The 18,324-nt window shown below is 34.4% G+C and overlaps 1 protein-coding gene across 1 annotated transcript in view; it reads left to right on the top strand.

Annotated features, from left to right (window-relative positions):
- The window catches only part of LOC126890525 (uncharacterized), a 236,605-nt gene that overhangs the window by 118,874 nt on the left and 99,407 nt on the right, over positions 1–18,324 (top strand). The window contains exon 2 of the mRNA XM_050659530.1: positions 5,328–5,539. Within this exon, the coding sequence (XP_050515487.1) occupies positions 5,328–5,539 (212 nt within the window). The remainder of the gene's footprint in view (positions 1–5,327; positions 5,540–18,324) is intronic.

The raw sequence follows: 18,324 nt of genomic DNA, 5'->3' as shown, positions 1-18,324 counted from the left end.
GGATTAGGTTGAAATACAGTAGAGCGTCAATTATCCGAACTAATTGGGGGACATAGGTGTTCGGAAAACCGATTTGTTCGGATAATCGAACTACAATATATTGATACATATTTATAGTCATAAATATTTATCCACAAGTGAATAAAAGCCATATTTATATACCTACATATTTATTTATATCTTGATAATAACAACTAGCAACTGAACAAAAAAGTGCAGTCTTTGCTACAACATAATTATTTTTGGATACAATATTGAAGAAAATTGAAGATATTTTAAGCGTCAATTACTAACGCTTGCTCGATATTCGAGTGCGGGACGCAGGAGTCGATATTTCGAATAAGCTGTCGTTCGGTTGATCAACGTTCGGATAATCGACGCTCTACTGTACATTTATTTTCTCAAGAATGGGGATTTTAGAGAGAAATCCCAAGTTAGGTCCGATTTTTATTTTTAAATTATGATTTTTTGGCGAAGATTTATTTATCTAGTAGGTATGTAATGCTTTGATTTACATACTTAATTTGATTACCAACAAAAGTTCTACCAATCTTCATCTAATATATTGTTTTCTTATTGTTTTGTTATATTTTAATATTTTGTTCCACAAAATTTAAACTACATAATTTAATTATATTCAAAACAACTGTCAAACAGTAAAACGTTCAGTTACCCTATTTTTCCACATGACAAATAATGTGGAATTGGACGAGTGAGTCTAGGCTTCGATTACGAATCAAAGCGCCCCGAAATTCACGGGTTCGATTCCCGATGCAAGTTTTTATTTTTTTATTTTTTTATGCATTTTATGATTGTAAGTATATTTGTTATTTAATTTTTTTTTCAGAAAATGCGTATTTAAAATTTTTGCCAACAATTATTATCGTTCAGAAATAATTTTTTCTTTGTGGCATTTTTCAATGTGTTTGTGGGCGTTTTATTCTTTTATTTTTTAAAATTTTTGGTATTGTCTTAAAAATCACATAATATGTAGTAGAAGTACAACTTCTTACGTGCGTACAAAGTACACACACATTCTTTTTTTTTAAATTCACCTGACTTGAATATTGGATTTTTTTAATGCAACTGCAAAGAATAAATAATAAAACAGATATTTTAAGCCATGTTTCGACACATAGTGGGTCTTCTGGGTCCCAAATTGCCCTTCTTTTATATACAGCACTTATTTCGCTTCCCTCCATATCCAGGCTACCCGGATGGAATATCAAACACGATTTGGGTGGATATGGCGAACCATCGGATGGTTAGATGGTAGTGGGAAGCCACTGCGGCTACCGTCGTTTTGTTATTCGTGGTATAAGTATCTGGATAGTCGCCAGGCAGGATTCTACCATCCACCATCCTACCAAACTTCCTGCAGTGCGGCATCGGCTTAAAGCCGCGTGGCTGGACAAAGCTTCAGCCATATTATCAATTTTTTGTAAATTTAATTTCGACTTTAGAAAATATTTTACAGAAAAAACAATACACAGAATTGTTTGTCAGAATAATCTAACGACTGTCTCTAAACATTTTCACCATTGCACATTTTGTATTAGTTAGTTTTAAATCTATGATATGTTATCTGTTATGATCTGTTATCTGTTAATCTGTGATCATTATTTCTTGAATTTAAAAATTGGCTGTCCTCTAAAATTTGCCGCTGGATTATGGACTTGGATTGCCCTATCAAAAGTTTATTGCTGTTACCACTAGCCCATTAGTGCGATAATGCGGCAAACTCATTTATAACGCTTATCGTGTAATAGAGAAACATTACATTCAAGTTCATACATTTAATTTATAAAAAACTTTTGAAAAGCTCCTGATACAAGAATAAAAAACCGCAAACGCTGTAAAAAGGAGTGGCGCACACAATATTTCAGCTACAAAATAGCTGATATGAATATTACGTGGCGCAAAAATTTATTTTTCTACGGCAGTGCTGAAAGAGCCACTTTCACGCAGGCATTTCGTTTCCGAAAGTTGCACTTTCCCGCACGGCGTGCGTGAAAGTAAATTTTCCCGCACGGCGTGCGGGAAAGTAAAATACCTTGTAATTTAGCATTATAATATATTATAATACATGCAATAAACTAATATTTAGAGATTATTTACTAATTTATTTCAAATTTATCTTATTGAGTTCATGTTTTAATGAAATTAGCGCGATTATTTCATTCATAGGAGATTCTGACTAATAGAAAGCTACAGAAATGCAAATTAAGGTGATAATTTTAATAATATCCCGTCGTCAAGTATATTACGTCAGATGCCCTTCGTTGCTACGAAAAAATACGTTCAGTGACATTAATGACAATTAATGTTTTAAAAGATATAAAAGTGATGACTTTCAACCGTAAAATATTTTATATCAACTGTGTGTTTAACAGTACTAATTTGTACTTACATAAATAAATTACAATCAAATTTTGGTTTTGAACAGTTGTATTCATGAAATAATCGCAACAAATTGCACTCGATCTCTAAAATTAATATAGAATTTTTGCCCCCGTGACATTTTGACATAATCTCACTCGCCTTCGGCTCGTGAAATTAAAACTGCCAAAGTGATACTCGGGAAAAATTCAATAATTTTAGAGCTCTTGTGCAATTACTACTGATAATTCGATGAAATAAAATTGTTTTGACATTATATTTAAAAGTCAGCTCAGTAGATAATTACAATGGTTTTGAATCGTCGTCATGGAAACCAATATCGTCGTCGTGGTAACCCATTATATTGAAAGTTTGGTTTTGACAACTCATGCGGAAAATGTCTTCCCCGCACTCGACTGCTTGCCCGAACTCCGCTATTGCGTCGTTCGGGTCAACGGCAGTCTCGTGCGTGAAAGTATCACTTTCCGCACTAGTTATAGACGGAGAGGCAGGGCTGAAAAATCTATTTGAATTTACTAAAGCTAGATTTTTCACAGTTGATTACTGTGAGTGTGTAGAGAAACATACTGCGGTCGGCCAAGCGAAACGTAGAACAGGGGTTACTGAGAGGGTATCAAAGTTGCTTTCCTACGAAGGTAATAATTTCCATTTACTAAGGCTGAAAATCAGTACACATATTCTAAATTAAATATAAATAAAAGTTATTATAGTCGGTCAGCTGTATGACGGGACAGAGCCGGTCAAATGAAGCATTTTTGCTCGCAATTTTTTCATCTAGCATGGATTTACTTGAAATTTTCACAGAAGGTAGGAAATAGTCCAAGGATCATTTTATATATCATGCCGCTATCATACGCTAAAATTTTGGGGGTGGTTGCCACCCCATCTCGGGGGTGGGATTTTTTATTACATTTTAACCATGCAATTCGATGGAAAATGTGATTCTAAGAAAAAAATACTTTTTACATTTTCTTCGTAAAACTAATATTTTTCGAGTTATTCGCGCTTGAAAATAACAGTTTTTCGACGAAAAAATCGACTTTTTTAGAGGGTCCTTTGAGAATACCTCGAAAAATATTCTATACATTTTTGGCGACAAAAAGTTTCTTCAGAAATGATTTTGTAGAATTTTTAAAGAGCTATAAGACTGTGTAAATTAAATTCCGTAAGGTCTCTTAGGTAATCATTGGAGCGGGTTTAAAGGGCTCGAATAAGGGGTTGTTTGCTGGTAAATAGAGGTTTAAACAGCTATAACTGGCTAACTGTTTACTGTAATGAAAATCTATGCAAATGGTAATTTTAGTCATTAAAAAAGCTACAATTTAGTAATTTTTAATTTTTTTCGTATCTTCAGTATTTTCGGAGATATTTTGAAGTAAAAGGTGAAAAAACCAAATTGCAAAAAATCAATTTTTGTTTAAACTCCAATTTTTTCAAAATTAGGCATTGTAAATAGGTCAAACACCTTGAGTGCATTGATAATATAAATATAAAAGAAACTACAGAAAGGTGAAGACCAATTTTGAATTAGGAAGGTAGTTAGGGGGTTGTTTTCACTGATTTTTTCGTAGAGAAAAGCAGGTACCGACATTTTTTTGATTATAAGTCGCTTAATTTTCATGCTAGAAACTTCTTATTACTTTTTTTGAAAGGTCTAATTGTATACTTGAAAAAATATTATTTAAGTTTTTCTCGAAAAATGCAAATTTTTCCCATTATTTGGCTTTGAATATTTCAAATTATGCATTTGAAGAAAAAGCTAACCTTTAACATGCCGTATCTCGGTGTCTTAAAGATATTATAGGAAAAGAATTTGATTTGTGTTACTAAAAGATACAATTTCGATATCTACAGTTTTTTTGATTAAACGCATATTTTTCGAGGTATTCTCAAAAAAAAAACGTCTAAAGAAGTCGATTTTTTCGTCGAAAAACTGTTATTTTCAAGCGCGAATAACTCGAAAAATATTAGTTTTACGAAGAAAATGTAAAAAATATTTTTTTCTTAGAATCAGTTTTTCCATCGAATTACTTGTTAAAATGTAATAAAAAATTCCCACCCCCGAGATGGGGTGGCAGCCACCCCAAGGTTTTAGCGTATGATAGCGGCATGATATATAAAATGATTCTTGGACTATTCCCTACCTTCTGTGAAAATATCAAGTAAATTCATGCTGGACGAAAAAATTGCGAGCCAAAATGCTTCATTTCCTCAATCGATTATTGAGGCCGACCGACTAGCTCTGTCCCGTCATAAAGCTGACCGACTATAATAACTTTTTTTATATTTAATTTAGAACGTGTGTACTGATTTTCAGCCTTAGTAAATGGAAATAATTACCTTCGTAGGAAAGCAACTTTGATACCCTTTCAGTAACCCCTGTTCTACGTTTCGCTTGACCGACCGCAGTATGTTTCTCTAAACACTCACAGTAATCAACTGTGAAAAATCTATCTTTAGTAAATTCAAATAGATTTTTCAGCCCTGCCTCTTGGTCTATTAGGAAATTAACTATTTCATTTTGATGGAAAATAAAATTATAGTTTTATTTTGTAAGTTTTTTCGGTAGTATTTACTATATTTGAGGTAAAGAGCTCCACAAAAGTACCTTTGATAAAGTTTGCAATTGAGGCTGTTTGGTGACGCGTTTTAGTTCAAATTTAGCAAATACCATGGAAAAATCTTACATAATAAAATTGTGTTTGTTTTTCATCAAAATGAAGATACATTTTTGCGCCACGTAATAATCGTATCAGCTCTTTTGTAGCTGAAATATTGTGTGCCCAACTCCATTTTACGGTATTTAGCGCTTTTTATTCTTGTCCTTACAACTTTACAACACAATAATTTGTGTGCTGAAAAATTGTATAAACAGAAGAAATGATAAATGAAAATATTTCGTCCCTAATACCAATTTTCTGTTTCAGATGTGATATCCGTAAAGAACGTTCTCTTGACAATCGAACCCAGGGTAGTGCAAAAAGGAACAAGCTCCACATTGAGGTGTTCTTTTGACCTTCAGGATGAGTCGTTGTATTCGGTGAAGTGGTATAGAGGGCGCCACGAATTCTATAGGTTCACTCCCAGTGAACAACCCAACAGTAAAAAGATATTTAAATTTAAAGGAATTAATGTTGATGTAAGTACTGAAATAACATTACGCACCTTCGCTCAACCAGTGTCATAAGTCAAAAAAGCAAAGTATCGAGAAAACGACGATTAAAATTTGAGCTAGAACTTTTTCAGGTTTAATTCAAAAACTGTTAAAATTAGTATCATAACCTATTTGGTCAGTTACAAAGGTTTTTGGAACTCTACAAAATAGTTTATTAATTCTGCTAAAAATATTTTAAAAAAATATTTTTTTTTGAGTTGTGACACTATTACTATATGTACATATAAGATTTACGAAATATTATTAATCAAAAGTGGCTCTTGCAATACAGAATATAATATCATTATTATTATGTGGTTAACAGACTTATACTTTTTAATGATGTAGTTTTAAATCTAAGTAACAACATTCAACAAAAAAATAACGCAAAAAGAAAGATAAATAAGTGATACACGTGTCACTTTTTTTAAGCGTCTAAGCAGATTGTTTTGAATAAAGTAATCACATATACTGTCTTAACTCCACAAACGACGCTTTATACACATCTTAGATGGACAAATGCCTTGCACAAGTCAATATGTGACAGTGTTTATGTTCGGTGCACCGTTGATTTTGGTTAATCATATAATGACCCTAGCGTCATCTAACGACAAATACTTGAACTATAAACGTAACATTTTGTGATAAGATTTTATAATTTTATTAAACTGTTGGTGCAATAAAACAGTTTTATTTCTTTGAGTTGTGACACTATTTGAGCGGAGGTGCGATTAGACATTGTATTTGCTTGTAAATAAAGACAATAATTGATGACTGGAAAATGAGAGTAAGAATGATGATAATTGATTATGGATCAGGGGTGGCCAATAGGGGGTGCGAAAAAAGTCAAGGTAATAATTTGGTGTCGCTATAGTGCGGAAAAGTTGCAATTGGTAATTACAAGAAAAACAAAAAACAAATTATTCAAATCGGACTTTATCTTCCGATCCCGCCACGGACCTAAAGATTTTGAAAACAATGAAATTTTTTCTTTTTTTTCAAAAATTTTTATTTATCCTTCGTATACGTTTTATTTATCGCTATAGTAAAATTTATTTACAGTTTGCATGGGTCAGTAATAAAAAAAAAATAATGTTACGCATTTAACGAATATATTCCGATCCCGCAAGGTCAATCAAAATCTATAAAAATTTGAAATTTTTGATGATTTTGATAAATTAAAAAACATTTAGTTATCTCATTTTTCTCTTACATTGTGAAGCTCTTCGCTTGGTTGGATATTGTATGACAATATTTAAACAAGCCAGAACTCAAAACGAGGGGGTGCACTCTCCACACGCACCCTTCTCTCCAACCAACCAATGAGTGGGTGTTTTTTACATTATTTACATATGTACATTTCTTTTTCATCTGTTTGTGTCCAGCTCTTAAACGCCAACTTTCTATTGTAATTTCTTGGTAAAACCTGACAGCATGGACCTTGATTTAAGTGTTGTCCTGATGAATCCATCTCTTATTTGGGGCCCACATATATTAGCATTAGACGATGCTTCCGTGACCAACTTTAGGGACCGCTCGTCAGCTTGCATGTAGCAGGAATAGTTTTGTACATTCCAGTCTGGCATGTCGCCTGATGTAATGCAATAACTTATATCTTCATTTGAAACTCTTCGAGGAAGTGGTGGAGAAGACAGTTTTGCATCATTCCAGTCTATTATTTTAGTTTAGTCCTGTGCTTCAAAATTTCAAGTAGTAGGGAGAAAGGAGACACATTAGAGAGCTAGGGCTAAGGAGAGTGTTAAAAGCCGGACAGACTAAAGCCAAGGGCAAAAGTATTAGAAATTTCATCCCTCTTATTTTAAAATTTAAAGCACAGGACTACACTGAAATAATAGACTAGAATGTTACAAAACTATCTTCTCTACCAGTTCATTGAAGAGTTTAAAATGAAGATATAAGTTCCTGCATTACATCAGGCGACATGCTAGACTCTTAGATAGTAATGTCGTAATGTACAAAACTATCCCTGCCACACGCAAGCTATCGAGTGGTGCGTAAAGTTGGTCATGGAAGCATCGTCTAATATCTAATGTATGTGGGCCCCAATAAAGAGATGGATTCATCGGGGCAACACTTAAATCAAGGTCCATGCTGCCAGATTTTACCACCAAATTACAATACAAAGTTGGCGTTTAAAAGCCAACAAGTACAAACCGACGAAAAAGAAATATACAGACAATATGTAAATAATTTTAAAAACACACATTCATTGGTTGGTTGGAGAGAAGGGTGTGAGTGGAGCTAGAAGTGCAATCACCTCCTCGTTGTGAGTTCTGGGTTGTTTAAATATCTTAAATACAATATCTAAACAAGTGAAGAGCTTCTCAATGTAACAGAAAAATGAGATAACGAAATGCTTTTTAATTTATCAAAATCATCAAAAATTTCAAATTTTTATAGAATTTGATTGACCTTGCGGGATCGGAAGATATTCGTTAAATGCGTAAAACTATTTTTTTATCACTCAACCATGCAAACTGTAAATAAATTTTACTATAGCGATAAATAAAACGTACACGGAGAATAAATAAAAAAAAATATAAAAAAGGTAAAATTTCATTTTTTTCATAATCTTTTGGCCCGTTGCAGGATCGGAAGATAAAGTCCGATTTGAATATTTGTTTTTCTTGTAATTACCAATCGCAACTTTTTTGCACTATAGCGACAAGGAATTATCAATTTTACTTTTTTCGCACCACCCTAGTGGCCAAGCTCCTTGATAGTATGAGCCATTGTTCAAAATTTGAAACTTTTCGCGAGCCGCAATTAAGAGCAAACAGTAGCGATCAACAGGTAGCAACAGACGCGCTCCAAGATTGCGAAAGTTCTGCAAACTTTCAAAAGTGAGGCAACAGTGCGTCGGTAATTCGACACTGACAGTGACGTTTATACCTACTATCAAAAACAATAATGTTTATACACTATACACATAGGTGCGAAATGTTGCCAAGTCAGTGACGTTCGATTTCTTGTTATAAAAAATCGATTTATAGTAGTTCCAATGTGACACAAAATCTAGGCACGGGATAAAAACGATTTATTTGTTTGTATTTCTTAATGGCGATACAGGCTCCCTTTTTCAATATTTTATTTAGTTATAGAGTAATTTCCACATACTAACAAATTTCTGAAATTGGGCTCTGTACCGCCATTCTTTATTATATTACGAATATGTGTGCCAACTATCTCGACAAAATATTCAAAATTACAGCCGCAATCTTGGAACGCGTTTGTTGCTACCTGTTAGTCGCTACTGTGTGCTCTTAAACAATTATCGAAAAGTGTAAAAAAGTTATTTAATTTTTCCTCTCATCGTGTGGATTCTACGAATTTTAAACTGAAATAAAATGGCAAAGTTTTCAACCTAATATAAAGATTAATAATATTGAAAAATATTAAAAATATGACTAAAAGATTTTTAATTGAAAACTTATTGGTCCATTTCCCTGATAACACCTTAGCTTCTAAAAATTGCAAGCCAGATGGGATGCTGAAGCGAATAAGACAAGAGGGAATTCAAAATCTTACGATTCACGACCCCGTCTGTTCAGGTGGTAAATTCCAACGGATAATGGACCTAGTTACTCAAAGGAGTAAAGACAAATATAAAAATAAAATAAAAATTTCATTTTTATTCAGTTGCAATGCGAAGGCAAAACTGCCTTATTCTTCACTTAGAACAGGGAGCGCAAACCAGCATTCTGAATCGACGATTTTCGACTCTTTTTGGAGTCATCATCGGAGAGACGTAGGCTTGCTGCTCTCTGCTCGAAGTGACAAAACCACGAAAGCGTATCCCCGCATTGCAACTGACGTTAATGGAGTAGGTGACTAGCATCATCTGGCCACTGAAAGGCAACGTTTTCAACGTAATATAAATGTTAATAATATTGAAAAATATTAAAAATATTATTAAAAGATTTTCAATTGAAAACTTATTGGGCCATTTCCCTGGTATATTATTCAAGTATTACGTAACGCATTTTTAAGCCCCCCCCCCTTCGTAACGCACTCTTATGGGAGTTTAACTATTGCAAGATTTTTGACCCCCCCCCCCAACCTGCGTTAGGTAATATTTGAACGGTCCCTAACACCTCCATGGCTTCTAAAAATTGCAAGCCAGATGTATGCTGAAGCGAAGAAGACAAGAGGGAATTCAAAAACTTACTTTCAGCATTTAGTCTTCTTCGCTTCAGATTCCATCTGACTTGCAAATTTTAGAAGCCTTGGAGGTGTTACCAGGGAAATGGACCAATAAGTTTTCAATTAAAAATCTTTTAGTAATATTTTTAATATTTTTCAATATTATTAATACAATTGGATATAGTCATTAATGTTTATATTAGGTTGAAAACTTTGCCTATCAGTGGCCAGATGACGCTAGTCACCTACTCCATAAACGTCAGTTGCAATGCGGGGATAAGGATAAGCTTTCGTGGTTTTGTCACCTCTAGCAGACAGCAGCAAGCCTACGTCTCTCCGATGATGACTCCAAAAAGAGTCGAAAATCGTCGATTCAGGATGCTGATTTGCGCTCCCTGTTCTAAGAAACGCTTGAAGCTTGAAGAGAAGGCAATCAAATTAACGTCTAAAGATTTGACCCGAACGATTGAACTAAAGAAAAGCGTTTAATAATTTCCCAAAATCACACTGTATAGAAGATAAGTTGCCATATTTATTAACACTACAGTCGAACCCGCTTATTAGAATAGCCTTCGTGCCAAGTAAAAATATTCCTATAACCGGGATATTCTAATAACCGATCAGTGGTGGCTAGCAGAAATAAATGTACCGAATATACGTCATAATCCTACAACACACTTTTTACATGTACCTACTGTACATAATATGTATGTACATATATTATGTATATGGTTTTATTTCTTTTTATGTCAATAATACAGTACCTAGTGTAACTAGTACTTATTTTATTAAAACACCAAACTACAATCTGTGCATGCATATTGCATACCTACACAAATAAGTATGAAATGTATGCAATATGTAGATATATACATATTTTCTTATTAACATACATACAAGGAACTTACTTTTTTTCTGGAAAAATAATCGGTAATCTGAGACTATTTTATTTGTTACATAAAATATTGGTCACTTGTTGCTCTAAAATATAATAAATAAAAAATTAACATTGGTTTTACCCTCCAGAAAACTTCTTATAATACATATTATAAAGCGGTTATTATATATACAAGCGGTTATGACTTCTAACCATCTTCTAACTGTTTCTAAAAATCTAAACAGACAACGACGTGGGTGGTGAGTGAGCAATAAGAATATTTACACAAATGAAAAAGTACCTTCTTTATGATCGGTAAATGTTTGGCGGAAGGTAGAATTGGTGCCCACTAATAAAGTAAGTAATAAAATATATTATCGACAGGTCCTATAAACCAGAAAACATACAAATTTGTAGGAAAGTGTACATAAAAAGTTTTTGGTAACTTGCAACATTATTCGATAAAGCGGTATTCTTTTACTAAAACGTATTCCTATAAGCGGTTAAATTTATTAATTAGTAAATGGAAATGTTTCGGGACCTCAAAATTCTATTCCTTAAACCGGGATATTTCTATAAGCGGTACTCTAATAAGCTGATTCGACTGTATTAGAAACCATTCTTATATTTCCCTTGACCAATTTTATTACGAAAATAAATATAGCAACTTACTAATGTAGCAAGCTACATTAGTAAGAGAAAATGGGTTTCCAGTCTATTCAGAAAGGTATACACTTTAGCGGAAGGAAGCATCGTCCGAGATGTCTTAAGATACGAGACGACCGAACAGCTGACAATAGAATGACGTCCCGTAGTCATTAAAGTGGTACAGAGGACGTCGAGCTGGCCCGTTATACGCCCAGTGAACAACCCAACAACACGAAAGTTTTTCCTTTCAAAGGAATAAACGTGGATATAAGTTTCTCCATGAGTTCACTCTTGTTTGTCTTTGTCAACGCTGGGTACGAGGGTCGTCTCAATTCAAATATTCAGGTCTTTCTCAGTGGTGGAGTCCCAGGAGCCGGGAGCGATGCCGTTTTAACGTTTTTTCGTCTGGGCGAATTATTAAAGAAAACAGAATTGAGGCCGTAAAAATAAATAAAAACTTGAATGTAAAGTCTGGAATAACACAATTTTATTCTGGGTAAAAGGTTTTTATGTTTTAGGATGTTTTAAAAAATTCATGGACTATGAAATGTTTTTTGTTGAAATACAAGGACGGGTTGATAAGTAGTTTTTTGATGATTTTTTTTATCGTAGCAGTACGATTTTTAATTAGAAAATTAGCAGCTTGGGGTAAGATTTTTATGTCTATAGACTCTTCTTCTCTTCTTCTTATTTTTGTATAGACATGACATTTTTTTGCATAGACATGACATTTTTTTGTATAGACATGACCCTTTGTATAGACATTTTCTGTTTTTTCAATGTGCCTCTAGTAAGTTGTCGTTTCATCATTTTCCTGGTCTTCCCACTGATCCTCTTCCTATTGGGGTCTCTCGCTGTCATTAATACTCTATTTGTTGTCATTCGGCTTATGTGGCCATTCATTCTATTCTTCTCTTTCTTACCAGTTATTAATGTTTTCCACCTTGCATCTCCATCATATATCTGTACCGCTAGCTCTGTCCCATAGAGTCTTACCATCGATTTTTCGAAGGGTTTTCATCTCCGCTGTTTCGAGCAATCTTTTTATCCCCTCTGTGTCGGGTCGTGTTTCTGCCGCGTATGTCATTATTGGTCTGATGACTGTTTTGTAAATTCTGCCTTTCATTTCTCTTACGATATTTTTATTTCTCCATATTGTGTCATTCAGGCAACCAGCGGCTCTGTTTGCTCTATTAACTTGATCTTACACTTCTGCTTCGAGACTTCCGTAGCCAAGTAGTGTGATGCCTAGATATTTAAACTCCATCACTTGTTCTATTATCTGACCCTCCAGCTCCAATTTACATCTTATTGGATTTGCTGTTATAACCATGCATTTTTTCTTTTTGGGGAAATTAACATGTTAATTTTCAGGCGGTTATGTTAAATTGGTGCAGAATACGTTGTAGGTAGATCATCTTCACTTTGAGAGATTAGTATTGCATCGTCTGCATAGCAGATTATTTTAAGTTGTTTTTCTCCCATTTGGTATCCTTTTTTAGTTCTTACTATTTTTATTAGCGAGCTATAACTAGAGGATGATATCGTTATCGAGCCAAGCTCTGATTATGTATACCTTGGAACGAGAATCCAACAAAGTAGAAGGACAGAATTCGACATAGAGGAAAGAATTACGAAGGAAAGAAGGTAATAGGAGCTTTGAATTCACAACTTTGGTCAAAAACCATATCACAAGAAGAGAAAACACAGCTTTATAATAGCATTTTTAAAAGCGTGGTACTTTATGGATGTGAAACCTGGCAACTGAATAAGCGAACAGAACAGAAGTTGCTCGCACTGGAAATGGACTTCTGGCGAAGATCGGCCTGCATCTCCAGACTCTCACATATAACGAATGAACCGGTACGAGATATTATGAATAGAAAAACAAACATAATTGAAGAAGTCCAACAAAAACAACTTTGTTGGTATGGCCATCTATAGTGTGACCAACTCCAATTAAGGCGAATCCGGGACAAGGCTGAAAAAAATACCTGAAATCCGGGACTTTTCAATGAAAATCGGGCCATTTTTTTTCAGAGGACGATAATTAGAATATAGAAACGAAAAAAAGTCCACCGTTTTAGTTTTCGTAGAACTATAATACTATAATACATTGTTTAACAAAATCTTAGACAGAGCAGAGATACCACAAGATTGGCACACCAGTATCACAATACCGATTTGTAAGAAATGACAAAGATCATGCCCGGACAACTACAGAGGAATAACTTTCTTAAATGCGACAATGAAGTTATTCACAGGCATAATCAAGGATAAATTGGAATCACAGATAAAGAACAGAGAAGAACAGCAAGGATTCAGGAAAGACAGGTCGACGACGGACGCAATATTTGTCATGAAACAAGTGAAAGAGAAGTCGATAGAATATAACAAACCTGCATATATTTGCTTCGTAAACCTAACGAAAGCATTTGACAGAGTCAGACTTAGCGATATAATAAAGAAAATTAAGCAAAAAAGGATACCGGCAAACATTGTTGAAGTCATAAAACAAATGAACAATAACAACACGATAAAAATTAAAACAAACGACACCACTACGGCCAACATACCAACACCAGCAGGAATCAGGTAGGGAGACAGCTTCAGTCCATTTCTATTCAATATGCTAATGGATGAAATAAAGATGTGGAATCGCTACAACTAGGATACAGACTCGGCCACAGTAGAATCAGTGTAGTGTGCTATGCGGATGATGCAGCCGTGATTGCAGAGGACGAGGATGACTTACAAAGACAACTTTATCGATTCTATCAAGCATGTCGACGACTCAACATGAACATATCCACGCAGAAAACAAAATGCATTACCATTGCGAAAGACCCAATTAGATGCAAGCTAGTGGTAGAGGGAAAACCAATAGAACAGCTAAACTAGTTCAAATATGTAGGTGTAGAGTTATCAAGTTATCATGACCCAGCCAGAGACCTAAGAGGACAAATTAACAAGTCCGCTGTCTTGTCTGGATGTATGAGAGATGTCGTCTGGAATAACTCATATATGAGAATGGACAGCAAAGTTAGAATTTATAAAACTTGCATTAGACCTGTTATGACTTATAGCATTGAATCAAGAGAAGACACCAATAAAGCCAAAAGCATGCTACGAACAGCCGAAATGAAGACACTAAGAGCAATAGCAGGGAAGACAAGAAAAGATAGAATACGAAACAACATCATCAAGCAGTGGCGGCTCGTGACCTCAGTATCTGGGTAGGCAACACATATGGTGTATAATAATATGTACTGTTGTGATCTTGATTATTGATATGAGATAATAATTTTATATGTCATTTAATTTAATCAATGCTTTAATAATAATCTAATTAATTTACCAGATCACATATCAATATGTTTTCAATCTCAGGGCTTTTTATAAAATTAATTACTTACATACGTGGCTTCTAAGTATTTCTTAATGGTTCCTAATCGGGATAGGAAAGAAAAGAGTAAAATAATAACACATATGGGTTACAATTGTAATCAAATTATTGTTTATTTTATTTAAATGGCAATCACTGCTTAATATTTGCTATATCTTATTATTCTTAAACATAACATTTACACATGGGAATCTTATTTCCTTTTGATTTCCAATTGAAAGTTTTTATTAACATTTAACTATTATGATTTATTAGCAACAATTCTATTTAAGTTTGATGAAGCTTTTCTGATATTATTGATTATGTTTCTTCAATTTTAAATGTGGTATTTACTACGAAAAACCCATACATTCATGTCCAAACAAATGAGACTGACCTTTTTCTGGTGAACTGAGAATGTCTTCACACAAGACCCGTTTCCTGCTATCCTTGGCTGCAATCAAAACCTCGTCCTGGCTTCCAGTAATGTTCTCCTCTGAAACTAGCTCGTATAGCCCTCGTTTCCTGCTTCTGTCGTGATGCTGTGTTCTACCTTTTTCGAAACTGCAATCAGCTACCGGGAACTCTTGGCTCAAAGAGGTTCTTTTACTCTCAACCTGGCCTACCTCTCGTTCCACGATAGATACTCCACACTCACGGAACTACACCGGCTTTCTCACTCTCCGTACACTACCGTCTACTACTCGACTTCACTTCTCGACAGCTCAAAACATTCTGCTCTCTATTTGTCATTCATTCCCCTACTTTCTAAATATCCCTTCCAGATTCACAAATCAAAATTCCACCACCAACTCTCATTCGCAGTATTCCTCAAAACCAATTTTTAAACTTTCTAAATATTCTTAATGGATTTCAAAGAAAATAGTTAATTCCCATTCTAAAATTACTTTCTACTATATACAAATTTTAATGACCTATTCTCTATTTCCACTTAGTCTTATTTAGCATCGGCTAATGATCGCTCCTTCCGCGAACAACGATAATGACCTATTAACGATTTCACTTGAGTCTTATTTAATCACTTCTTAAAATTAAATATAACAATTTGTTGTATACAGGTTGTTCTAAATTTATATGCCCGTGGTTGAGAAAATTGAAAATATTTTATATTAAATTGAATTCTGTTTATAATTATCAAATTTTAATTTTCATATCAAATAGAAATATAACAAATCCCCGCCTTGTATTCGATAAAATTTATCTGCATTTTTAAATAAATTTTCTCGAGGCAAAACCAAACTCCCTGTATATTTCCTTACTTTAATCTACGTCTTATTATCCTAACTTACTATCTACTTCATGTAATTCTGTCTTTTATTCGTGATATTTGTATACATCGTGAATATTATAAATTCCTCGGATCTTTTCCGAGTTCCTGTGCCTCAACTCATAACTATTTATCCCATTTTCATTATTCACGATATACGGGCCTTCGAAAACAGGCATCAACTTTGCGCAAATGCCCCCAGGAAGATTTGATACTCGTAATGCCCTCACGAGTACTTTTTCACCCTTTTGGAAAGTCACTGGTCTTCTTTTTCTATTTTGTTCCTGTCTTTGGATATATTTTTCGTTGCTTCGCCGTAATCTTCTCTGTACGGTTTCAATCACCTGTTGATATTCTTTTGGATCTTGGTCTTCCCATGGCCTTATCGGCAGTACACCCTTCATGATGTATTCTGGGGTCTCTTTTGTTACTGTGCTCGGAATTGTATTTAGATACCTTTCTATTTCCACCATTTTCCTGTCCCAGTGGCGATGTTGACAATCTGTTGCAATGCGAAGAAATTTCGTCACTTCCTGTATGAATCGTTCCGAAGGATTACTCTGTGGATGCCTGATGCTGACAAAATTTGTCTCTATTCCTCGTTCTCGAAGTTGTCCCTTGAAACGATCATTTCGGAAATACGTTGCATTGTCCAGTAGAATCTTTTTTGGTGTTCCTACTATGGCTATAAAATTGTCGATTTTTCTTAATATTTCTTCCCCCTTTGTGGTGCGGCAACTATATAATTTTACGTATTTTGAAAACACATCCACCATTACCAGAATATGTTTGTTCCTTTTAGTGGTCATAATTAGATCGCTTAACATATCTATTGCTACAATGTCTAGTTTGTTTCGGGCTTCAATATTTTTGGCAACATTTTCGTTTTTGAAATTCCGACTCTTATACTTTTGACATACATCGCACTTCTGGGTAATTTCCTTTGCAATGCGGTAATCCTGTCGGCTGATGTAATTTTCCCTAAAAACGAGCCAAACTTTTCTGCTACCGATATGCCCATTGTCCTCATGTAATTTCTTTATTATCTTTTCGGCCAATGTCTGTGTCACTAAATATAGTTCCTTTCCGTCTATTCTCTTAAAATATATGTTATTTTCTACTTCCGCTCTTCTTTTTTCTCTTTCCTCTAGGTCTTCCTGGTTTGTCCTTATCTCATTTAACGAATATATCCCTTCTTCTTGTATTAATCTATTTAGTCCCACCTGTAGAGTAATTGTTTCCTTTTTTCCGGTGTCCTCATCCCGTGTTAGAGCGTCGGCTATTATGTTGTCTTTCCCTTTTATATATCGGAACTCAAAATCATACTCCTGTAATAATAGAATGCCTCTATGTATTCTATTATTTACTAATCTATTCTTCATGATATGTACTAAAGCTGCATGGTCTGTTTCGATTGTGAATTTTGCTCCCAATAAGTAAAACCTCAATTTATTTACGCAATATAGTACACTGGCAAACTCCAATTCTGTAACACTATATTTTCTCTCATGTGTTTTAGTCACTCGAGATATAAAACATATCGGCACTTCTTGGTCGTTTTGTATTTGAGACAGAACTCCTGCAAATTTTTGTATGGACGCATCAGTTCGGAGTATAAAAGGTAAATTGTAAATGGGGTGGTATATTTTCGTTCCTTTTGCGAATTCTCGTTTTAATGTTTCGAAAGCTTCCTCCTGTTCTTCTTTCCAATTCCATTTTAGTCCTTTTTTAAGCAATTTTATCAGAGGGATTTCTTTTTGTCTCAAATCGGGAATCAGCTTTTTAAAATAATTTATCGTGCCAAGAAAACCTCTCAATGTTTTCAAATTCGTTGGTCTTGGGTATTCATCTATGAGCTTGACTCTGTCTTCGGCTAATCTTACTGTTTTGGTGTCCAATTGAAAACCCAAATACATGACTTCTTTTTGAAAAAATTGACATTTTTCAATGTTTAATTTCAATCCCGCTGTGTCCAATTCTTTCAGAATTATTTCTATGTGTTCCAGATGACTCTGAGTATCTTGTGAAAAAATTAATAAATCATCGATATAATGAACTATGAAATCTTCATGGCGATTCAAAATGGTATGTAGAGCTCGGACGAGTGCAGCACAAGCACTCTGCAATCCAAATGGCACTACCTTAAACCGGTAGACAATACCATCAATAGAAAAAGCGGTGTAGTTTCTACACTTTTCAGCTAACGGTATCAACCAAAAACTGTGTTTTAAGTCAATTTTCGAAAATATGTGTGACCCGGTGATTCTTCCAAAAATGGCCTCGATGTTTAGGGGTGATTCATATTGTGATACAGTGTGCTGGTTGATATTCCTGGCATCTAAACATAATCTCAATTCTCCATTGCTTTTCTTTACTATCACAATCGGGTTAACATACGGTGAATCACA

The sequence above is a fragment of the Diabrotica virgifera genome, chromosome 8, assembly GCF_917563875.1.
Source record: "Diabrotica virgifera virgifera chromosome 8, PGI_DIABVI_V3a".
NCBI lineage: Eukaryota > Metazoa > Arthropoda > Insecta > Coleoptera > Chrysomelidae > Diabrotica > Diabrotica virgifera.
This window is presented reverse-complemented; position numbering and strand designations above follow the sequence as displayed.